Source organism: Phytophthora sojae (genome assembly GCF_000149755.1).
Source record: "Phytophthora sojae unplaced genomic scaffold PHYSOscaffold_8, whole genome shotgun sequence".
NCBI lineage: Eukaryota > Oomycota > Peronosporomycetes > Peronosporales > Peronosporaceae > Phytophthora > Phytophthora sojae.
In genome coordinates, this window is record NW_009258122.1 from 1976412 (window position 1) to 1999130 (window position 22719).

The 22719-nt window shown below is 58.8% G+C and overlaps 8 protein-coding genes across 8 annotated transcripts; 6 read left to right on the forward strand and 2 right to left on the reverse strand.

Annotated features, from left to right (window-relative positions):
- Positions 1 to 1050: 1050 nt before the first annotated feature.
- Positions 1051 to 2124, forward strand: PHYSODRAFT_352405 (hypothetical protein; the record flags this gene model as incomplete). Its single annotated transcript, XM_009535408.1, has 1 exon — positions 1051 to 2124. Exon 1 carries the CDS (start codon positions 1285 to 1287, stop codon positions 2122 to 2124), a length of 840 nt encoding a protein of 279 aa, XP_009533703.1. The 5' UTR covers positions 1051 to 1284.
- A 494-nt stretch (positions 2125 to 2618) lies between these two features.
- On the forward strand, positions 2619 to 3692 carry PHYSODRAFT_459511 (hypothetical protein; the record flags this gene model as incomplete). Its single annotated transcript, XM_009535409.1, has 3 exons — positions 2619 to 3030; positions 3157 to 3309; positions 3451 to 3692. Coding segments are annotated over 3 exons (807 nt in total), but the record flags the coding sequence as incomplete, so codon positions are not given.
- A 2095-nt stretch (positions 3693 to 5787) lies between these two features.
- Positions 5788 to 6009, forward strand: PHYSODRAFT_520803 (hypothetical protein; the record flags this gene model as incomplete). The annotated part of the gene is made up of 1 exon (XM_009535410.1): positions 5788 to 6009. The coding sequence occupies one exon, from the start codon at positions 5788 to 5790 to the stop codon at positions 6007 to 6009; it is 222 nt and encodes a 73-aa protein (XP_009533705.1).
- Positions 6010 to 8476: 2467 nt separating this feature from the next.
- On the forward strand, positions 8477 to 10055 carry PHYSODRAFT_563773 (hypothetical protein; the record flags this gene model as incomplete). The annotated part of the gene is made up of 3 exons (XM_009535411.1): positions 8477 to 8891; positions 8980 to 9007; positions 9091 to 10055. The coding sequence occupies 3 exons, from the start codon at positions 8477 to 8479 to the stop codon at positions 9926 to 9928; spliced, it is 1281 nt and encodes a 426-aa protein (XP_009533706.1). The 3' UTR covers positions 9929 to 10055.
- A 191-nt stretch (positions 10056 to 10246) lies between these two features.
- On the reverse strand, positions 10247 to 10996 carry PHYSODRAFT_317940 (hypothetical protein; the record flags this gene model as incomplete). The annotated part of the gene is made up of 1 exon (XM_009535412.1): positions 10247 to 10996. One exon carries the CDS (start codon positions 10994 to 10996, stop codon positions 10247 to 10249), a length of 750 nt encoding a protein of 249 aa, XP_009533707.1.
- A 3641-nt stretch (positions 10997 to 14637) lies between these two features.
- On the forward strand, positions 14638 to 15090 carry PHYSODRAFT_519838 (hypothetical protein; the record flags this gene model as incomplete). Its single annotated transcript, XM_009535413.1, has 3 exons — positions 14638 to 14793; positions 14845 to 14969; positions 15051 to 15090. The coding sequence occupies 3 exons, from the start codon at positions 14638 to 14640 to the stop codon at positions 15088 to 15090; spliced, it is 321 nt and encodes a 106-aa protein (XP_009533708.1).
- Positions 15091 to 17884: 2794 nt separating this feature from the next.
- Positions 17885 to 18700, reverse strand: PHYSODRAFT_518259 (hypothetical protein; the record flags this gene model as incomplete). Its single annotated transcript, XM_009535414.1, has 1 exon — positions 17885 to 18700. One exon carries the CDS (start codon positions 18698 to 18700, stop codon positions 17885 to 17887), a length of 816 nt encoding a protein of 271 aa, XP_009533709.1.
- Positions 18701 to 20255: 1555 nt separating this feature from the next.
- Positions 20256 to 22434, forward strand: PHYSODRAFT_304660 (hypothetical protein; the record flags this gene model as incomplete). Its single annotated transcript, XM_009535415.1, has 5 exons — positions 20256 to 20921; positions 21008 to 21256; positions 21331 to 21753; positions 21828 to 21908; positions 21988 to 22434. 5 exons carry the CDS (start codon positions 20256 to 20258, stop codon positions 22432 to 22434), a joined length of 1866 nt encoding a protein of 621 aa, XP_009533710.1.
- Positions 22435 to 22719: the final 285 nt, after the last annotated feature.

Sequence of the window (22719 nt, forward strand, 5' to 3'; positions counted from 1 at the left end):
AGGGCAAGGCAAGGCGAATGCACTTGCAGCGGACCTTGAAGATGCGAGTCCGCGGCGGCGGCGGCGGCGGAAAGCGCGCAACAGCCCGACGACCGCGACCACGCTTCCTGGCCGAGCAGAGCAAGGGATACCGGTGGTTTTGCCGCTGGATGCAGGAAGCATCCGCACCGCATCGCCTCCGTAGCCGTGCTGGCGCACGTGGCGGCGGAAATTTGCGATGGAGCTACCTGCCGTCCGCGCACTCTCTGGCCCGCTGCGCCGGGCCCTGGATATCACATCTGAGGCTTCGTTTACATGCTCGGCGGCGGTTGCGGCTCAACTGGCCGAGCGCGGTATCCTCAATCCGGGCCGCCAGAAGGGCCCGCCGCCGCGTTTCGCCAATCCGGCGGGGCAAATCTCGCTCGTGCCGATAGCCAGCGGCGCACGTACACGCCGCGCAGATGATCCTCGCCTGGCGTGGCCCGCGACGACAGCGCGCCGCGCCCGCGCTAGCGGCGAGATCGGCGCCGGAGGCGGCTTCGGAAGGCTCGGCGCCTCTGCAAGCAGGCAGGCAGGCTGCGGCGGCCGCAGCCGCAGCGAGCAAGTTGCCTTTTGGGCAGAAGAGCCCGCGGACAACAGCCAGAACCGTTTTTGGCGCGCGCAGCGGACGCGGCCGGCGGCGGACGCTGTCAAGGCGGGTGGCATCGCCCCCATTTTCTTGCAGCCGCGAGGCCAACAGCGGCGGCGGACGCTGCCCATGCAGGCATCGGCCGCTTTGCGGGCCAAAGTGTCCGCGGTGGGGAGACCGAGCTTTATCAGCTTAGGCGGGCGGGCCGGCGAGGCAGGGAAACGCGGCCCGCGTGGCAGAGCCAGGCGCGCGCCCTGTCTCTGCGCCGCGCCGCGAGTCAAATTTGGAACCATTTCCCTCCTCCTCACCTTCCCCTTGCAGTGGCGCCACTGCGGGCGCGGGCTCCGGGCCTGGCGTCAAAGTCGAATCCGCTCCCCATTCCGCGATTGGGGCTTGGCCGGCTCGGAGCAGTGCCGGAGCAGCAAGGCACTCACTCACTCAGGTTTGGACGGCCCCCCCGCGCAGGCAGGCAGGCAAGCAGACTAGCTGGCAGGCAGGCAGCGGGCGGCCCACGAACGAAAGCAGTCGGACAGGTAGCAGGCAGGCCGGGCACGGGACTCGACGACGACGACCGAGTCTCGCGCGACCCCCTCACGACGCAGCAGAGCAGAGCACAGGAGCCGGACGCAGCAGCAGCGCCAGCAGCAACGACGGAGGCCGCAGCGCGTCGCGTGTCAATGACCCTCAAGTGCTGGAACGCCGCGCCGCCCCGCAAGGTGCCGGCCATCGACACGAGCGCGGGCGTCGAGTCGCTGCTCGCCGGCAACCAGGCCGGCCGCGCGCGCGCCGCGCCCAAGTCGGCCCGGTGCCGCTCGCAGTCGAGCAACTGGGACAAGGACGCCGTGGACGCCGCCGGAGACAGCGAAGACGACCACTTCGACGTGACGGCCGCCACCATCCCGGCGCCGTCGCACCAGATCCACGCCATGCCGGCGCTCTGGGTGAGCGGCCGGAGGCGGCACAGCCGCGGCCGCAGCCGGCGACGCACCGTCAGCGAGAACTACAACCACGGTCTCGGCGGCAGTAGCAGCAGCAGCGGCAGCAACATCCACGGCCCCAGCGCCGGCTACAGCAACAACAGCACGCCCACAGGTTCCTCGTCCTCGTCGCTGTCGGCCACGCTGCCGTCCTCGCTCTCCGGAGCGGACGAGCAGCTCCGACAGGCCGCGGCGGCCGCCGCCGCGGGCGGCAACCTCAACCAGCGCCTGCGCATCACAGTGCCCGACGGGCCGCGGTTCCCCGGCTGGGTACGAGGCCAAGCGGCCGAAGTGCAGTGGGAGGCGCTGGACCCGAGCGTGCAGTGCGTGCGGATCGACGTGTGCAACGTGGCGTGGACCGTGCCGACCACCATCGCGCATCGCGTGGCCAACGACGGCACCTACCGCTGGCGCCGCGTGTACTGGGGCATGCCGATTGCCGAGGGCTACTATGTGAATATTTACGACGTGACGGAGCAGAAGGACCCGGCGGACTTGCTGTTGCTGGCGCAGAGCGAGCGCTTCGCCGTCATCAAGTGAGCGAGCGCAGCGGCAGTGACTGACAGACAGCAACATCAGCGTAGCGACCCGGTTTCTCTTCGGCGTGCGCGGTGGACAAGACGTGTGTGGGTGCGCGGCCCGGCCGGCCGGGCCCTTGATCCGAGCCGGCACCCCCATCGGCGCCCGCACACGCTCGGACCAGCGACCACGCGCTGCGGCTCGTAAGGCCCTCGGAGAGGTATTTAATGAACCCAATGGCAATGGAAGTCAAGAAAATAGTCGTGTTCGCCCAAGCGTGCGTGCGTGCGTAAAGCTAAAGCCGCTCTGGTGGCGCCCAGCGCGGGCAGCCAGCGTGTCAACCCGTAGGTTAGAGAGTATAGACTACAGTAGAACAAGAGAACTTCGTGCATCGTTCCCCCCTCGGCGCCCGCTTCAAGGCGGCGGGCCAAACAGCCCGTGTGTCTTTGCCCAGTCGACGCCGAATAAGACCACCCTCCCGGTCACGCAATTACTGTACGATCATGCGGAGCGACCCGTCGCCGCCGCCGCCGCTGCTGGACGTGGAGCTCGTCCGCGCCGTGCGTCGCGCGCTGGGCCGGGCGCCGCGCCCCGCCGACTACGTGGAGGTGCTCGAGACCTTCGCGGAGCCGCTGGCCGCCGTCCCGCTGCCGGTGCGGTGCGACGTGGACACGGCGCAGGCCTTCCGCGACGCCACGCGCGAGGAGATCATGCTCAACGGCGTGCGCTTCGTGGGGGACCACCGCACCGAGGCCTTCGTGGCGGCCGTCAAGCGCATCGTGGGAGACCACGTTGGCGGCGACGAGCACCCGGAGCGCGCGCTGCTGGTGGCCGACCGCGTCATGCGTGGCTGCAGCCGCACGCTCAGCGGCGCCGACTCGTTCTTCGCCGTGCACGAGCTCTTCGCGTCGCCCGAGCTGCTGGTGAGTCGACTCAAGAGGCGGGGCCGCTGCAGCGCCGGCCGCAGCTGAGGCTGAGGCCTGCGTGCGCGGTGGCGACGACGACGCCATTGCCGTTGCCGTTAGCGGCCCCCTCCCATCATGCCGATTAGAGTTCGCGCCGCTTATCTCTGCCGTTGTGTGTCTCGTTGCCGTGTTGCCTGCTGCCGTGCGTCTGGCTTGTCCTCCGACCGGCCGCCCTGCAAGATCAAGCCGCGCGCGAGCGGCTCCGTTCCGCTGGACGTGACGCTCGGACGGGATTGCACAGGTACCTCGCGCTGGCCCGGCGATGCGGGGCCGCTGCATTGCCGTCACTTGCGCTCGGACCTTCTCCGACGCACTTCAATGCCGAGAAGCAGACGGGCTCCGGGACTCGTCTGACCCTGCTGCATGTGCATGTGCTGTGCAGACCACCGCTTCAAGTGCCGCATCAAGTCCGTCAACCTCTTCGGGCTCTACGCGAACGAGGACATCGAGCTGCTGCTGCGCAGCGACCGCCGCGAGCTGGACGCGCCGCTCGTGGCCGTGGACACGGTCGTCGTCGAGCGCATCGACCTCTCGGCCGACAAGTGCAGCCGCCGGCTCACGATCCGCTGCCCGGACGCGGGCAAGGCGCCGACCAAGCTGGACCTCGAGGTTCGAGAACTTTTCTAACATGGAAGGAAGCCCGCGAGCTAGAGAGAGAGAGAGAGATGGTGGCAGCGACGGCGACGGCGGCGGCGATGGTGCCGCGGCACCGCGCTATGACTCAATTGAGAGGCTGCGAAAGAGCCACAAATCGGATCTCGGTGTCCGCGCAGACGCCGCTCGTCCAGCGCGTCCGCTTCCGGCAAGACTATGCCGATGTTGGCGCCGACATCTCCGAGCGGCCAGCGTGGACGCTGCGAATAACAGAGCCCACTGGGCTCAGCCCAGCTCATCAAACTCAATGAATACATGTATGATGCACACCGCAACTGGATTTGTCTGCAGCGCTGGCTGCACAGTGAAAGCTCGGACTGAATTCTCGGCTGCGCTGGCGGGCGGTGGGGTAGCTACAAAATACGCGGATCAATATGCTCATCGTCAGCGCTGCAGTGCTACATGCACCGCAGTTCATTGCCCGCCAAACGCTGGGTTTCTTGGCTTCACGAGTCAAAGCTGAACAGTACAGTATGCACGTATCCTATCTATTTGTTTATCGAGCGGATCAAACTGCGTCACAGCTCCTTCAAGGTGCGCTGCAGTCGATAGAGTACCTCGGCCAGGGCGGCGCATTGCAGTCTTAGTTGCACGACAGATGCAGAGACTGGCGGCGTGTTCGCTGTCGAAAATTGGACTTGCACATCATCGCCACCGAGGTTGGATTGCGATCGCACTTTCGATCCCGAGCTCCATGCATGGGTAATACGGCAATGCGTGCCTGTCCAGCCAACGATAAATTGTAGCATTCGCCGGAGCCATGTTCCAACTTCTGCTGTCATGAGTAGCTTTCCGTCTTGAAGCCGCCTGTGTTGGATCAGTAGTCACACACTCGCTAGTCATATTTTCTCTTGACGTTGCTAGGATGAGGCCCGGAGCTCGCTATATTTTTTTTTCTGATAGCGACTCCACTTAGAACGTTGCAAACTGTTCCAGTCGAGCCTCGACGAGTTGGACGAGGAAGTGTCGCTGCGTATTGGTGAGCGAGAACCGCCTAGCAAACGCATCGACCACCTCTCGCGGGTCATCGTGCAGGTTCAAATAGAGCTGGCGGGTTTCCGACGGGGACAAATGAACGTCGAGGCACAAATCCGCTTCAACTTGGTCACTGCGGTCGATATCTTCATAGAGTTTCCGTCGTGGAGGTTGTGTCGTCATCTCTCGCTCCTCTTCATACGCTGCTGGCCGTAAGTCTTTCATCACGTGGTCACGAGGTCGGAGCGTCGACTTCGTCCGCTGCTTCTTGAGATCTGTGCTCAAAGCCGCTCGAATCTCCGTCGCAAACTGGAATGGGCGGACGATAATGCGTCCGTCCTTCGCTCTCTTAAAGTGAGTCGGCAGCAGCTTCTGCTCCTTCACCTGCTCGTCCAGTGCTCTCATCTCCGTGGCGCTACGCATCGCGCCAATCTTCTTGTGGAAGTCGACGGGGAGAGCGTTGCCTGCCAGAGCGACGTGGAGGTTTTCAAGGCGCTCTTCGATCGTCAATCCGTTGACGTAGCTCGGATGCACCTTGGCCTCTCGCCTCTCGAGCTCTTCTCGGTGCTGTTTGGCCTCCAAGTATTTCTCCAGCACATTGTTCTGACGCTGGAAGGCATCGCTGTAAAGTCGCTCGAAAGTCGACGCAGTGGCCGATGAAGTACGATCGGACTTTGGTGGCGAGGACTGACGAGTTGATCGCAGAGCGGCTGCCTCGGTTGGCCCGGGGTTGATGTGCGGGTGAAAGGTGCAGCCGTCGAGCTCCTGCTTCACTTTCGCCTCCCGCATTTGATCGATCTTTTCCTGCAGCAACTGCTCTCGCTCGCCTAGGAAGTCGGTCTCGGGTGCGCCATTGCTTCGGATGGGCTTCCCGTGTAGCGTGTAGCGAACTCGCTGTCGTCGAGAGGAACTCCGCTTCTTCTTAGTAGACTGAGCTCCAACTTCGATACTATTTTGGTTGCGGTCATCGCTCGGCTCCGCTCTAAGCTGCGTGTGTTTCCTCACGTAGTAGTTGGCTCGGTACAGTCGGAGCAATGTTTGTACGTCGCGACCTTGAAGAGCTTTATGCTCACCAGCTCGCCCACCGAGGATGACCGAGAAGAGCACACGCTCCAACACTTTGATTGCCAGTTTTGAGCCAAGGATACCAGCGTTATCTCCTGTGAAGACTGTCCACGAGTGCCACAGCAAGGTGATCTCGTTGCCTTGGTCGCCGTCAGTACCGCCTTCCCACGGTGTGTCCAAGTCCGTCACGAACCCAAAGTACAAAAGCGCACAGGAGAACTGGATGAAAGTCACGGACGACGGATGAATCTCGTCCCCCTCCTCGTCTGAGCCTTCAGTACGCCGAGAGTCCGTGCAGAGCTGTGCGAGTTCCTGGCGGATCCGCGTCTTCATCACTCGCAGCGATCGACTGCTTATCTTGGGCCGACTCCGCTGGAATTCGAGGTCGTGTAGATCCTCCTGCAACCGATCCTGCTCTCGTTTCCGTTGCTCGATTCCACGTTGGTACAGTGACTCGCAGGCTTTGGAGGCAATAGCGGTGGCCTCTCGCTTCCGCTGTTCATGGCGTTCGCGTCGCTTCTTGGATCGTGAGTCACTCGCCTCAATGTTGGTCCGATGCTTTGCCAACCTGCTGATTCTTTCCTCCAGCGACTCGGCCCACATCCCGTTTCTGAGTAGAATGCGCTGAGAGCCCTTGTCTATCAGCTTGACAGCCGACACACTCTCAGCTTCTTGCTGGTCCTGCTGCTCTCGCTCCCGTTCGAGTTGCAGCTTTTGCGACCGACGCTTAGAGATGTCTCTCTGCATTCGAGCGGCAAAGTTCTCTTTCGGCTGCTTCGGTCCCGCCATGCGAAGGTGCGAGCTCTTCTTGTTGATAGTCGGTCGAAACGTGAGCTCTTTGTCTTCGGGGTTGTACACTTTGCAGCGCACTCGGAGCTTCGCGGGCAGGTACTGGCGGATGCGCACACGGGGCTTCTTTGTAGTGGATAAATGGCCAGGTCCAGGTTGTTTCGACCTGAAGTTCATACGCTCACATCGCCGTACAGGCATCTTCTCCGGGTGGAAAGTGGCCCAGCCTTCCAAGGGTGAACCCTTCTTGCTTTGGATTTGTGGCGGGGCAGGGGATAGTGTGGTGTCTATCAGCAGAGGCTCTGGGTGTTCTGTCACGGACTTGGACGTCGAGGCAGGAGGACAAGTTTGCTCCCGCATCTGAAAAACCAAGGCACCCCCTGTGTTAAAAGTCTACTTGAACGTGAATGGAAGAACCATCAATTGACTCACCTTCGCTAGCAAAGGCAACACAGCGAGTGTCTTCGCCCACTTGATCTTGAGACTTTGTGGTAAGGCGTCATTATTGTCGTCGAGAGCAACAAGCACGAGTTCCAGCCTGGCCACGTAGCAACAATCAGTAACAATTAAACGGTGAACAGGGTTTCAATTCGAACTTGGTGCTAAAGCGCACCTTTCTTCTCGAGTTGTAGCGAGCGACTTGACATGCTCTTGGCTACTGAGGCACTCTTCCAGAGAGCAGGCGGTTTCTACGAAAGAGTCCAATGAACAATTCGACTCGAAAGTCTGGCCTAGAGAAACAGGATCGGGGAGCCAAAGTTTGCTGCTAGCATCGCTGAAAAGTGACGAGAAGTCCCGATGTGTCTAGCAGTATACAGGTTAGCACTCGCAAGCAGAACAAAATGCCCTGATTAGCACCTACCTCGATGGCTTTTTGGTGCACTAGCCGCAGCATTTCCAGAGCTTCAGGGTGAATCTTCCCATCGATACCCTCCACAAGGTTGGGCGTTGAACAAACTTCGTCGTCGTCACTCACCGCAGTTTCCATCTTCTCGTTGGACAAGAGTCTGAAACTCTCTTGTCGAGGGCCGGTAGGCTTCGTAGGAGGCGGCGGTGTCGAAAGCGTGATGGTCGTATCGCTGCCGTACATTTCTTCGAAGAGACTTACAAAAGCTGCGTCTGCATTGGCTGCAGTGGCGCAAGGAGATCGCTGCTCGTGCTCCTCCAGCGCCATCAACGCCCACTCGACCTCGCATTCCTTGGCATGGCTTTTCACCTCTGACTTTTGTGTGGATTCTAGTTTTACCTCGGGGAACAGCTCTGCCAGCAGATCTTCATCAGAGGAGCTGGTCACTGGCGCGTCTACTATCGAGCTATCGGTGCTGCAATCTTCACTTCTCAGCGGGTCCGTGGTGTCGGACATTTCCGTTGTCGCAGGTACTTTTGCGGTGATATTCCTTCCTTCACATTGCGACTTCTTGGTCGAATCTGCGCCCCCCATGAGCTGCAAGGCGCTCGCACTCTCCCCGTCCGTAAAGTTCCAGTCGACATCATCGTCGACGTCGGAGGCATCCGAGTCGAAGTCCTGGAAGACGTCTGCCTCTCCGTTCATGGAAGTCGCCGTATAGGGAGTTGCGAGCAAGCACGCACTGCTTCTTGCGCGGAATTAGAGGAAACTTGGCCGTTTCAGGCAGGCATTTATTTATTCTTTCCCAGCAACTCTGCTCGATGCTACCACGCTGACGCACAATCCAGCAGTACTTCTGCGTATGTCTCCACTTGCTCGCATTTGCCGTCGAAGGATGCATCAATAAGGGCTGTTCCTTCTCGATAAATGCAGCTATACCGCCTCTCTCTATGTCGAAGTTGATGGTCAAGTTGAAGTTGTTCCCTTTCAACAGTCTGATTGGTCAATGCGCATCGCTGGTAGTGGTGCCTTTTCGCCCAATGGGCTACCACGTGGAGCGACTTCGTCCTCATTTGCGATGCTGTCGCACCTGAAGGAGCGCAAGGCCGAGAAGCAGAGCTATGGCCACGTGGACAGCGCCGTGGACATGAGTCCCGGGGGCTTCATCGACGCGCGCAGCGTGGCCAAGAGCGTGGAGGCGGGCAAGGGCGGCGTCAAGAAGCAGCAGCAGTCGAACTCGGAGGACGACGAGGAAGACGACGACGACGACGCGGACGCCGACAGGGACCCGGCCAGGGACAAGCTGAAGACAGAAAACTTGGCCCACGACGTGCGCTTCCGCGTGAACGGCATCGTGGTGGACAGCGAGGTGAAGGGCGGCGCCAGGAAGGGCTGGGAGGGCGTCTACGAGATCATGTTCAAGAGCTCCACGCCCACGGGCCAGCGCGTGGCGCTCGTGCTGCTCGTGATGGTCTCGATGAGCGTCGTGGTCGGTGAGTGCCTGCTGCTATTGGAGAGGGGCATGGGCAGGGTGCTGAGCTGACACTGTTGGTGGGGGTCTGTGTGGTGGTGGATTCGCAGCTGTGCTGGACAGTGTGGACGACATTCGGTACGTCTCGCTGCAGTGGTGGCGGCTGATGTTGTTGTATTATCAATGGATATTGACTGTGGTGTGGCGCGGTTACTGTGTAGGGAGGACATCGGCGACTATTTGTTGGCTCTGGAGGCGTTCTTCACCGTCGTCTTCTCCGTGGAATACTTCTTGCGACTGGTGTCTCTCCGCAACCCGAGCAGGTTCGCCTTGAGCTTGATGGGCTTCGTCGACGTGTGTGCGCTGGTCCCGTCGTACTTGGGTTTCATCCTGCCGGACGCCAGACCGCTGCTGCATCTAGCGGTGTTACGTATCTTCCGAGTGATGCGCGTGTTCCGACTGCTGCGACTTGCTCGGTTCGTGGATGCAGGCGCGGCGCTGAGTGACAACATCCAGTCTAACAAGCGGCGCATCGCGGTGTTCCTTGTGGCGCTTTTCACGATGATTCTCGTCATTGGATGCGCCATGTACCTCATCGAGGGCGACCGCCACGACTTCTCCAACATCCCGATCAGCTTGTACTGGACAGTGGTGACCATGACGACGGTCGGATACGGAGATATCTCGCCGCAGACCATTGTGGGTCGCATGCTGGCCACCATTGTGATGTTCGTGGGTTACGGTATCATCGCCTGTCCGCTGGTGCTGAACCAGGCGGGATCGCAGGACATCCTGACGGAAGTGATCGAGTGCCCACGCTGCTTCCGACGGCTGCACCAAGAGGACGCCAATTTCTGTCGCGTCTGCGGTACTGCTCTGCGCCAGCCTCGTGCCAAGAGTATTAAGGCGCGTCGCGACCGGCGACTTCGACTCGCGAAGCTACGACTCCCGATCCCTGAGGACGGTCTGCCCTTGTCGACGACGTCCACCACTAGATCCACTGTGCGTCTGCTCTCGGAGGACCTGGACTCGACGCGGACAGTTCGCTCGAGCATGTGACAGTTTGACGCTTTGGCCCTTTGAAATTGTGCAGTGGCCACGCGTCTGGGTGGCTTGTAGGATAACCACGCGCTCGCATGGGCGTAGGAGCGCACGATAGACAATGTACGTATGCGTTTTCCGTCAACACGAAGTGACCGCGTCTTGTCGTCGTCTGTGTCAAGCGCGTCGAGACTCATGGACCAGGCCTTCAGTGTAAGAAATGTTCAATTGAAGTAATTAGGGAAGCTTGGAATCATCGCAGTCCAAAAGCTAGCGATGCGGTACTTGGAAATAAGTTATGTACACCCGGTGGCGTGGCAGACCGAAGTCTTGCATTCAGGACGGCGGCGCGAACGATCCCGGCAAAGTCGTGCGGTAGAACCGTCGTCTGGTCTGGCGTCTCGTAGCGCAGGACGACTGGAAGCTGCTGCGGCCGCCGTAGAGCATGGCGCTGTTGCGGTCTCGGCAGTAGGCGTCATCACTGCTGTAGCGCGGGTAGGCGCCCAGGAGCTGCGGGGTGCTGTAGTTCTGCAGCGTCTCCCGCAGCTTGACGAGGTCATCGTGCGTGGCGGCCACCTGCACTGTGTCTCTCCAGCCGTAGCGGTTCCAGAACTTGATGTTCTTGACCCAGAGCTTCTTGGCCTCCTCGTCCGTGGCCGAGAGGATGAGCGAGTCGCTTAGCGTGCTGCTGGAGCTGCCGTCCGGCCGCAGGTGCATCTTGTACGTGTTGACCTGGAAGGAGAAGGGCAGCGACGGCTCGTCCAGCTCGTCGTCCCGGTCCAGCACCTCGATCATGAAGCCGCTGAGCTGCAGCAGGCGCTGGCGCTTGGCCGGCTCGTCCTGCGGCTCCAGCTCGTCCTCTGGCTGCCGGGGCTTGTCCTCCATCTTGTGGGCCGACGCGCGCGCGGTGGTGCAGACCTCGAGCTTGGCCATGCGCCGCGGCTCCAGCGGCGGCAGCGAGTGCTCGGACGGTTCGGAGGCTTCGGCGCGGCCGGCCACGTCCAGGGAGCACACCAGGACGCCCGTGCAGATCTCCACGGAGGCCGCGTGGCTGTTGGCCACCACCAGGAAGCCCGCGCACGTCATGGTTCGGAGGCGCTGCGAGTTCTCGAGGCGATATTCGGAATGGAGATAGAGACCCGATGAGTCGCACGATCGGTCGAATTTTTCCGATCGGCGACGGTAGTAGAAACGAGCATAGGGACTGCGTGCACAGTTTATATCAAAAGGGGTGAGCAACCTTGTGCCTGTTGATCTCGCAACGGCATCCGTTCTATGGAAAGCGGCTTGCAGTGGGTTTGGACTGTGTCGTTATACCCCTCTCAGATTGTGGAATAAGATTGCGCCAAGACTTTTGGGGCAACACGACTTGCATTGCACGCTTCCACCGCTCGACGCCAAGCAGCCCGCCGGCGGCACATCAAGTGTGTGGCGACAGAGGGCAAGATGGAAGAGCTCTCTTGAAGCCATCAGCGCGTTGGCGGACATCAGTGCGACACCTCGGGCGGGATGTGCTCGCTGCTCCCTAAACGGGCGTCCACCGGATTCTAGTCGAGTCTCGCCTCATTCAACGGATAGTGAGCTCGATCGCCAAAGCCAATTGCTGTTCATGCATGGCCTCGTGCCGAAGAAAGGAGCGATGCAAAATTTCCTGCCATGTTGGCCGTGGCCGTGCCGAATGCCTCGAAGCAGGTGCTGGACAAGACGCACAGCGTCGGTGCAAGGGGGCATCGGCTGGTTCGTAGCACACACATTTCGTAAAGCCACTGAACGCCATACGACGACAACGTCACGGCCAGCTCGACGAAGCTCCAGCAAAGGATGTTCTCGAGCCTCGGATGTGCTGGCTGGCGAGCTGCTCGCAAATATTCACTGGAAACTCGTTGCTGGAAGGAGACCTGAGACTTTGGTCCGTTGGGTGTGAGTTTAGAAGAAGCTAGCTGAACGTCGGCCTGGTGCACCTTCACAAAGGTTTATCCTCAGAAGGCAGTCCTCGATCTTCACGGCGCTGGTCCATGGATAATGGGCACCGAAGGCGGCAGTACGATTGGCATGGGGCCGAGGCGAGGGAGCACTTACTACAGATTCCCTCCATGAAGGAGGTTTTAACAGGAAGAAGTGTTGTCTTGGGGGAGGGCGTGCGGAACTAAGAGTGCCGCCCCCGCAGTTCAGGCGGATGGAAGCTTCGCGAAGCCTCCACAGCCGCCCTACAGCTGCATATCTATTTTAACTTGGTTTCACTATACATACGGTGAGTCGTACCTACACTGACCTCCTATTGGCTTACCTTTCTACTAATCAGATACACTCACCCCTTCTCTGGCTGCGCGCCCTTCCGACTTGTCATTCCCGAAAAAGACAGAGAACCGCGACGCTTCCGGCTGTCGCCTGAGGAATTTCGCCTCGGCCTGGTTGTTGGAGGCTTGGATTGGTTCCTTGGGCTGATAGTTGTGTCGCTAGCGGTTTCTACTGCTGCCGGAATGATGTCTCCTGCTTCCGCGCGTTCTGCCTCGCCTCCAGCGACGGCTGATCATGATGTTGAGGCTCCGCCGTCTGCGTCGCCTCTGGCGACCGCAAATCTCGATGGTCCGTCCATGCTTCCGCCTGGCACCGCCACGCCGGCCGCGCCGGCAGACTCTGAATGCGCCGCCGCGCTTGCGCAGATTGTCGATGTTGTGGCAGACAGCGATGCTGACTCCGGTCTTGACGAAGAAATGGTGCGTGTATGGGACGATTTAGAGCTCACCAGTCGCTCTCCCGGTCTTGGCTCTCCAGATTCGGGCTCGGCGTCCCCGGCGCCGCCGCCTGCGTTGCCAGCGCCGCGTGAGGTTGTTGCTTCGGCTGGTGGTTTTTCTCCACCTATGCGCCTCCAGGAGTTGATCTTCATGCTCGATGTGGAAGGGTTGTCTGTCGAGGAGGCGATAGCTGCTGAGCCTGCGCTTGGGGCGACCTTTGAGGCCTCGCCTGAAGATGAATCCGGGCTTTTCGATGATAGTGACGACGATGAAGGCCTGCCTCAGGTTGACCGCTCGCGCTTGTGTCGCGGTGACGAGACTTCGACGTGGCATCCGATGCCGCAACCTCCGGCGCCCAAAACGCACCCGTCGAACAACCGCAAGAACTACTACGACCCGAAGAAGCCTTGGGATTACAACACTGAGGTTGACATCGTCCGTGCCTTGGATGTCAGGGGCAAGGCTCCGCACCGTTGCTACTTGGTGGAATGGGAAGGCAATCCGCTACAGCTAAGCTGGGTCTGGATGGAGCAGCTCGACAAACCGTCGACGCGCTACATGATGAGGATGGTGGACGCTTAGAAGGAATCGGGAGACAAGCGCACCTTCTGTTATTGGTACTCGGAGCGTGATTCCGCGTCGGAGGCTGGTACTTGTTTCATGGATGCTTTCCGCTCGGCCTTGTACTATCTCGGACAGCCGGATCTAGTCACAATGGAGATGTGGGATGCGTATGAAGACACGCGACCTGAGGCCATCCAGTACGGTGTGTCTCGCGACGACGTGACGGAGTTCTTCAAAGTTCTGCAGCGCAAGAGTGTGCCACTGAACTACGACGTCCTTCTCCGAAACGCTCTTCCAGAGTCAAGTGCCAACATCACGACGCTTCAAGGTGTTTGCCGCAAACAAGCACCCGGTGTTTACGTCGTCAGCGCTGGCCACAATGATGTCGGGCACTGCTTTGGCGTGGTTAACCGTGGTCCGGAGAAGCAACTTCTGGCTCTTGACAATTTCAATGCCCGCAAGAACCCGCCGGTGGACGTTCTTCCTCTGAGTTACCAGCAGTGGATTCAGCACGTGAAATGGATGGCACAAGTGGAGCTGCAACCAGGCTACAAGTGTCGCCACGGCAAGCGCAAGTCGAAGACGCAGAAAAAGCGGGAGAAGCGCATGAAGCAGCCGGTTCTGCAACAAGAGGGGATGTAATACGGGAATACATGTAGGCCTTTGAGCCCCCCTTCAGCTGATCCTGCTTCACCGTTTTCGACGATTCTTTCGCCTTGCAGATTCAAATTCCGCGATGAGATCTGGGACTTGCGACAAGTTCTCCACTGATTCCCAGGTTTGTTTCACCTCGCCCACCCACTCCACAAGATATTGGATCCGCCGTTTTCGCGTTCGCTTTCCACGTAATGTCTTGACGATCTGGCCAATGTTGCCGTCCGCTAAGATTACGTCGCTTGGCCTCGACAAGCGAGTCAGCTCCTTGTACGGCTTCAATGACGCAGTGTTGAAGACGGGATGCAGTTTGTTGCCAGCCTGGATGTTGAGCTCGTACGCGTGGTTATGAATCTTCCGCACCACGGTGTACGGTCCAATCCACTTGGTTCCGAACTTGGTGGAGTTGGGCAAGCCGGAGTGCTGTCGTAGACGTCGCGCATCCGTTCTTGGGCCTGAGCTAACGCTTCGCGACAGCGTAAGAGAATCGCCGCCTGTCGCTCGTGAAACTCTGCTCCGCGTCGACTCTTGGGAACACTCTCAAGTTGCTCGGATGCAAGTTGTAGTGGATTCAGCGGAATGTAGCCCAGATCGGCTTCGAACGGCGCAAGCTTCGTGCTGGAGTTGACAGTCGAGTTGACAGCGAACTCAGCGTTGGCGAGATGGACGTCCCAATCATCTTGAAGTGGACCGACGAAGCACCGAAGATACTCTTCCAAGGTTCGGTTCATGCGCTCCGTTTGTCCGCCACCTTGAGCGCGATGTGCAACGGTCATGCTTAGCTTCGTCCCGATGGACTTGAAGACATGCTGCCAGAAGGCGGACACGAACTTCCTGTCGCGGTCGGAGACGATATTCGTCGGCATGCCGTGTAACTTCCAGATGTTGTCGATGAAGAGTCGAGCAACACCTTCGGCGTTCACCTTCTTGGTGGTTGGCACGAAATGACACCGCTTGGTCAACCGATCGACGACGACCCAGATAGAGTCGACGCCCCGCTCCGTTCGCGGCAGATCAGTGATGAAGTCCATGGAGATGGATCTCCAACGCTCGTCTGGAATACTGAGTGGCTCGAGCAACCCAGGAGGTTTCGTCAACCGCGGCTGGTTCCTCCGACAAGGCTCGCAGTCGGCGACAAACTTCTGGATGGACTTCAACATCTTTGACCAGTACCAATGGCGTGCCAGTGTCAAGTACGTACGTTCCGCACCGGGATGGCCTCCGTAGTTGGTGTCGTGACACTCGCTGATAATTGTCTGTCGCAACTTCACATCGTTGGGCACGACAATCCGTGGAGCGTCATCTGCAGGCGTTTGATACCACAGTAACCCGTTCGCTTCGGAGTAGCAGCGGTATTTCTTGTGCTGCTGGTGTTCGCGCTTTGGTTTTGAGTCGGATTTGCGTCGCTTGATTGCTGTCAAGATTGCGTGGACATCACGATCTTTCTTGTACACTTTCTTGATGCGCGTAATCAGCTCCGAGTCACCCGTTACTTCGCTGATCGCGAGGCTGAAGGATGTGTCGTCGAAGCTGGTCACCCGTAAGTCGTGGAAGAACTTCGTCTCCGGTTGTAAGTCTGACCTTCGACTTCACGCGTCTGCGATGCCATTCTTCGCACCGGGAAGGTACGAGAACGTCGGCTGGTATTCCGCAAGGATGGCGTACCAGCGAGCGAGTCGACGGTTGGCCATCTTCTGGGTGAACAGTCCTTCGAGACTTTTGTGATCTGTCTCGACGATGGGTGGTTTGTCCAGGCAGTAGATCCGAAACGCTGCCAGCGCATGAACGATCGCTAGTAGCTCCTGCTGTTGAGTCGGATAGTTGAGCTCCGCCGACTTCATCTTCCGGCTTGTGTACGCTATCGGGCGCTCAACTCCGTCCACCACTTGAAAAAGGACTCCACCGACAGCAAACTTGCTTGCGTCGGTACGCAGATGCATGGGGCTGCTGAAATCCGGCAAGTGCAATACTGGCGGGTTGCACAGTCGCCGCTTCAACTCCTTGAAGTTTTTCAGCTGCTCGTCGCTGAGATGAATCTTGACGTTCCGTTTGTTCTTCTTCTTCAAGAGCGCAAACATGGAGGCTGTCAGAGATGCGTACTCTGGACAGAATCGCTGGACGCAACCTGTCAAGCCAAGGAAGCTGTGAAGCTCTTCTTGCGTCCGAGGTACAGGCCAATCCTTGATGGTCTGCACCTTGTCTGGATCCATCCGAACTCCATTTCGCCCTACGAAATCTCCGAGACACGGGATCTCTTCGGAGCAGAAGACACACTTGGACAGCTTGACGTACAACTTGTTATCACGCAAGATGTCAAGTGTTTTCCGCAGTGCATCCAGATGGTCCTCGATCTTCGGTGACTTGGTGAAAACATAGATGTCATCGTAGAACAACTTCGTGTTCTTCAAGTCTCGAAAGAGCTTCGATGTCAATCTGTGCATCGTTGCTGGCGCGTTGCAAACTCCCATTGGAAGAACGAGATACTCCCAGAGACCGTTCGGCGCTTGGAATGCGGTAAACTTGATGTCTTCTTCCCGCATGCGCACTTGGTAGTACGCGGACATCAGGTCCATCGTGGAGAACCAGTACGCACCGGACATGGCGTCAAGGATGTCTTCCTTCCTCGTCATCGGGATACTTTGACGCACGGTGCTCGAATTCAAGTACCGGTAGTCGTGAACAATTCTCCAGCCAACTGGTTTCCGGACACAGAATGTTGGGGCTGCGTGGGGACTGATGCTTGGTCGAATGAGCTTCTTCTTCACCATGTCTTCGACCCAGCGCACGATTTCACGCTGCTGCTCCGGCGACTGTCGCCACTGCTGCCGGTACATCGCCATATTTGGATCCATCACATCGATCCGGTGTTCGATGTCACGCTTCTCTGGTAAACCTTCGGGTAGTTCTGGACGAAACACGTTGTCCTTATACTCCATGAGAAGATTGAAAGCTGGATTCTCTCGGAAGGTGTCCCAGTCTGTCTCCAGATCGCGTTGTACTTTCGCACTCCCAACGTTGTCGGGCTGATCTCGGCGTTGCAGTGAACGTGCAACTTGCTTGATCGTCTCGTTCGACAGCACCAACATGAAGTCAGGCTCGTCGCTCTTCTTGGTCTTGATTCTCAGGAACTTCCGCAACTTCTTGCGCGTGATGTATTTGGTCTGTATACCACTCTCGTCGACAACTCCCATCGTGAACATCTTCTCCACGGCGTTGTCTCCACCCCTGGTACTGCTGCTTCCATCAGCCTCGACTACAGTACTCTCGCGCTCAGACGTCGCAACGTCGTCGTCTCCAGCTGAACTCTTGCCAGCTTGCGCGTCATCATGTCGTCCGCGGACAACACTTGGGGATTTCGTCTGCACTGCGTCACCAACAGCTTCAACCGTGAGCTTCACATCCGTTTCCAGCGCGGCACCTCGACAGGAATCGGGTCTTTTCGCCGACAGGCCTTTCGCCTCGACAGATCTCCGAAGCCCGGAGGTAATCACCGGTCCGCCTTCCTCGATCGGCTCACAGGTCTTCCCTGTTCGCTTCCAGTGCAGAGTCCTCGTTCTCGTTCCTTCGATTCGTCGACCTCTCCAGTCAATATGTGGTTGCATGTCTTCGAAGAATGATATTCCAAGAATGCAATCGAATTCGTCTGGAATCGGGTAGACTACTGCCACACACTTGTAGGCGTCGTCCAGCCTCGAGACCAGAATCGCTATCAACAGAATTTCAAGCTCCGCCTCGACAATTTGGTTGTCTCCCAGCTTGACACGAATGTTCTTGTCGCTGAACTTGGTTGTCTGAAGCTGGTGCTCCTCGACCCAACGCTTGGATACGTAGATCGTGGTGGCTCCACAGTCCAACAACATGCTTCGTGTCGCGAGACACTTGTCACCAACACTGATTTCACCTGTTACGGAGAACAGTGGACGTGACTTGTAGACCAGAGGGTTTTCGCACAGAACGTTCAAGCTGATATTCTCAATCTTTGGTGTCCCGGTTACGCTCTCGCCCACGCCAAGACCCTCATTCACTGACGTGGTTGCTCGTTTCCCTGCTTCACTTGCTCCTTCTTCCAGAGGAAGCAGTTGGCCTTGATGTGGCCAGGCTTCTTGCAGTGATAGCAGGTGCGGCCTTCAGTACGATTGGAGTCAGACCTCGGCTTGAACCGTCCCTTGCCGCGGAAAGGTTTCCCTTTGAATGGGTTGTCTTGCTTGGAAGCTTGATCAGCGAAGATCTTCCTCTTGTCTTGGCGGGACTGGCGGTCGCGCACGTCGTCCACAAAGTGCGTAACTTCGTACTTGATCGCCAGGTCCATAGCCGCGCTCAGCGTCTCTGGGTTCTCGAGCTTGACGTAGCTACGGGTACGAGGCTTGAGACTGTTTGCGTAGCTTAGCACCTGGTCAAGTACACTCATGCCCTCAACTCGGAATATAAGAGCGGAGTACTCGCCATTGTAGGTCTCGATGTCCGCCGTTTGCTTGAGTCGCTGCAGCTTTTCTCGCAAGACGGCCTGGTAGTTCGAAGCTTCGAAGTGTTGGAGCACATGCTCACGGAAAATCCCCCACGTGTGCTCCTCACTTCTCGTCGTCGATGAGCAGTGCAGGAACCATCCTGAGGCCGGCTTTTCCATCGCCGACCCGGCGATACCCGACAGACGCGCGCTCGCGTCTTCGATTTGGATTCCGTAGATGCGACAGGCGTTCTCGATCTGGAACAGCCATTCGCGAACGTCTTCCCCCCGCTTGCCGGTGAACTTGGGCAGAATGGTGGGCACTCGCGTGCGCTCTGCCATCGCTTGATTCAGCCGGTCGATCTCGGCTCGTAGCTGGGCGTTCGTCGGCATGGGCTTCTTGTAGTCAGGTTGCTGGGACCAACAAGTGCTACCAGTTTAACAGGAAGAAGTGTTGTCTTGGGGGAGGGCGTGCGGAACTAAGAGTGCCGCCCCCGCAGTTCAGGCGGATGGAAGCTTCGCGAAGCCTCCACAGCCGCCCTACAGCTGCATATCTATTTTAACTTGGTTTCACTATACATACGGTGAGTCGTACCTACACTGGCCTCCTATTGGCTTACCTTTCTACTAATCAGATACAGAGGTGGCTTGACTTGAACGAACGATACAGTCAACGCAACGCGATCGGCAAGGACGTTCAATTAACTTGAGAAGGGAAACATGGAATTGCTGTCGTCTATAACCTCAAGGCGTCTTTGTGGTGAGTTGTGCGGTGCCTTGCTCCTTCGTCCTCGCCGTCTTCTGCCATTACACAGAGCTCTGCTTCTGGACAGGGGTATCCTAGTGCCGCTTTCTGACGCCGCGAGCGCAGCGATCTTTGACACCTTTTGGAGGACAAACGCCAGCGTCGTGCGCGTGCCTTCATCGACGAGTTGGGGAAACCGTTCAAGATCTCCGATGACCATCTCCTCCACCTCGAGTCAGCCTAGACAGTGTTAGACAACCAGAAGAGCACCCATGCTGGCAAGCATGACCTGCCTCCGATTTCTTTAGCGCGAAGCTGAAGTGGCCAAGTCAAGTGCGTCCACACGAGTCAACTCGCGACTTTCTGTCGACGTTTCAACGCCCAGCAGCCTGATTTGGGGCGGGCGGCGGTGATACTGCCAAAACAAACCTACACATGAAGCGACGAGCGCTGCAGCCCGCGCGCGCCGGTCCCGCGAGCATTGACGACGCCGGCCGCAATCCCAGCGCTGCCACCACAGATGCACGTCGCGAGACAGAACGCAAAGTCCCCACAGTCGCAGCGCGGCAGTCCTCCCCTCTATTCCAGGTGGCTGCGTCAAAGTCCCGCAGCCGCCTTCCCATTACGATCTCTGAAAGGTGACGAGTGGCCAGCGCCACCCCGACGTTGCGGACTGCGATGGAGCGCCGCGTCGAGTGCGGCCACCAGCAAGTCCCATACGCAAAACGCTCTGCATTACATTGGGGGGAGGGGAAACCACTGCTTGCTTGCGGCGGTTGCCCTTTTGCGCTCGGCCATTCGTCGCACCCGCGTAACGCGCGGTCACTCTCCTTTGACTTGGCTACAGTATGGCGCGGCGTTGAAGTTGCCGGCCCTTCTACGGATCGGCGGGGCGGGGCGACGTGCTGCTTTATCTTGCGCCCAGTATAGGCGCCGCTTTTCTTCGGCCGGATCCCGTTCTTGCGGCGCACGTCCCATTCGCCGTTCCGCGCTATAAGTAGCAAGTGGCCGCCTCAGCCCCTAGAAGAAGAGAACGCAGGAGAGAGGCTCCGCCCACTGCCCAGGGCGGAAGAAACGGAGAAACGACTCGGACGTCACTTACGTACTCGCCCCTTACCCGCAGGAACTCCGCGGAAGCAGCTGCCCCCGCACCGCACCGCACAGACACAGAGAGACACAGTCCCTCCTCCATCCCCCAGCGCCATGTTCGGGGGCTTCAGCGCCAGCAGCAGCGGCGCCAACGACAGGGTCCAGTTCGTGGCCGGCAACTACAGCGGCGCGGCCCAAGACTCGGACGACGAGATGTTCTGCGACGAGCCCAACGTGGTGCTAACGCGCTCGTCCCCCACGCCCAACCTCCTGGCCGTGGCGCCCGTGGCCCGCGTGGCCGAGGTCAAGCAGGAGGCGGCCGTGGCGCCCTACGACGGCGCCATGGTGGACGTCGAGTACTCGACCACAGTCAAGACGGTCGCCGTGCCCGCCGCCGCAGCCGCCGACGCCGCGGCCGGCGGCTTCTCGTCCATCTCGGACCGCTTCCCGCTCTCCAAGGTGGGCAAGGTGAGCTGCGGCATGACCAAACAGGTCTTCTGCACGCCGCAGGAGCCCAAGCTCCAGGCCGCGGCCCCCATCCCCATGAGCCGCCTGCTCAACGCCACGCCCGAGATGACGCAGGTGGACCAGATGACGGTGCTCGTCGAGGACGGCACGGTCGATGACAACACGATCAAGGCCGAGCCCGAAGGAGGCTCCTCCAGCACTGCTACTACGACCTTCGTGGCAGGCACCAACCACGTGCAGCAGCAGCAGATGCTGCTCATGAGCGACGTGTACCGGTACCAGGCCATGGACGTGGAAGAAAACGAGATGGAGGTGCGTGCAGTTGAGCTGGGTTGCCTCGGGACCCAGAGTTTTGTGGACTAACTGAAGGGATTGTTGTTCTTTGTGTCTTTTTGCAGCAACTGCGATGGAACATCCAGGAGCAGGTTTTCCAGCGCTACTTCCAGCAAGGCCAGAAGTACGAAGAGTGGGGCAAGCTCGAGGAGCAGGACAGCCGAGTCTTCTTCATCCCAGGCGGACGACGCGAGAACATCCTGGCCGAGAAACGGTTCCACGACAACGCCGTGCGGGACGCCATGGGCAAGGGAAACGCCACGTGGGTCAAGGAGCGACGAGCTCGCTTCGAGGAGGAGATCCGCCTGTTCTACGTGAGTTGCTGCAAGTTGAAGTTGATTGACGCAGGATCGTCATACTGACGTTATTTTTCTGATTTGGCTGGCAGCGAGAAGAAACTCGGCACAAGCAGGAGCTGATGCTTACGCGGCTTGAAAAGGTGTCGCCGTTCTCCAAGTTCCCGATTCTGGGCAACCGCTTTCTGCTGCTTCGTCTGCGAGGAAAAGGAGGCAACGGAGAGGTGTGGGACGTCGTTGACTACGCCAACAACAAGCAGCTCTGCGCCCTTAAGCTCTCCACCTCAATCCGACACGCCCAACGCGAGCACCACACGCACTCGGTATGGTTTGCGCTTTGTGGTCCGTTGTATGGGGTTTTGGGGGCTAACGGGTCTTGTGTTGATCAACAGAAACTCAACCATCCCAACATCGTCCAGGTTGGCGAGGTGCCCTTCCTCATCCGGTACCAGCAGCAACAGTACACCGCTTTCACTGTCGCAAGCGTTCAGTCTGACCTCCAGCAGCTCATTGAGGTAAGCTAGCATAACATGGTGGCACGCTGTTCCGGCTGGAAGATTATTTGCTAACCCATTCGTTCGCATTGCAGATGTACGAGTACCTGGATGATGACTCGGCCTACAAGGTGCTCTCGCAGCTCCTGAGCGCGCTCAAGTACTTGCACGAAGATGTACGGCATACCTTCGCATCATCAATTCGGCCTGGTGAACTCAATGACTGACCTGCTTCGTTTTTCTTCTTCCTCATAGGTTGGCGTGGCTCACTATGACTTGAAGCCGTCCAACATCCTGATCGACCATGACGGGTGTGTGAAGCTGACCGACTTTGACTTGACGCGCAACGCCAAATCAGCCACTTCGAACTCGACGGTGGGCACTTTGCGCTACCTCCCGCCCGAGTGTTTCCGCCCGAACCGGGGCGATTGCGAGGCCACTGCGGAGAAGGCGGATATGTGGATGGTTGGGATCGTGTACTGCATGATGGTCACTGGAAAGCACCCGATCTGCCCCGACAAGTCCACGCCAGCGGAAGTCAAGGCTACGATGGCTCAGTACACGGGTGAGCTTCGGTACGCACGACCGATTTCGGACCTGTCCCGATGGATTTTACAGGGATGCCTCCACCCGGACCCACGGTGTCGGCCGACGGCCGCTCAGTTGCTGGTGGCGTTGCAGAACGTGGTGCCGCAGCAGTAGAGACCTATGCGTTGAGCAGCTACGTTACAGCGGTCAGGCTGCTGTACATACCACGACGAGTCACTTGTCGTATTTTGAGCGTGTACACTAGACGCACGGGTTCGCTGTCACCCGCGGCGTGGGATACCGTGGGGATGGCCGGCCACCGTACCATACGAACAGCGATCAATTATTAACCCCAAGTACGAGCTAAGTTAAAGGGAAGCACCGATTATTTTTCAGTTCGTCCCGAGTTTTTCGCGGTTGTCTCGCTCTCGACGCGCTGCGTGTTTGGTCCAGTTCAAG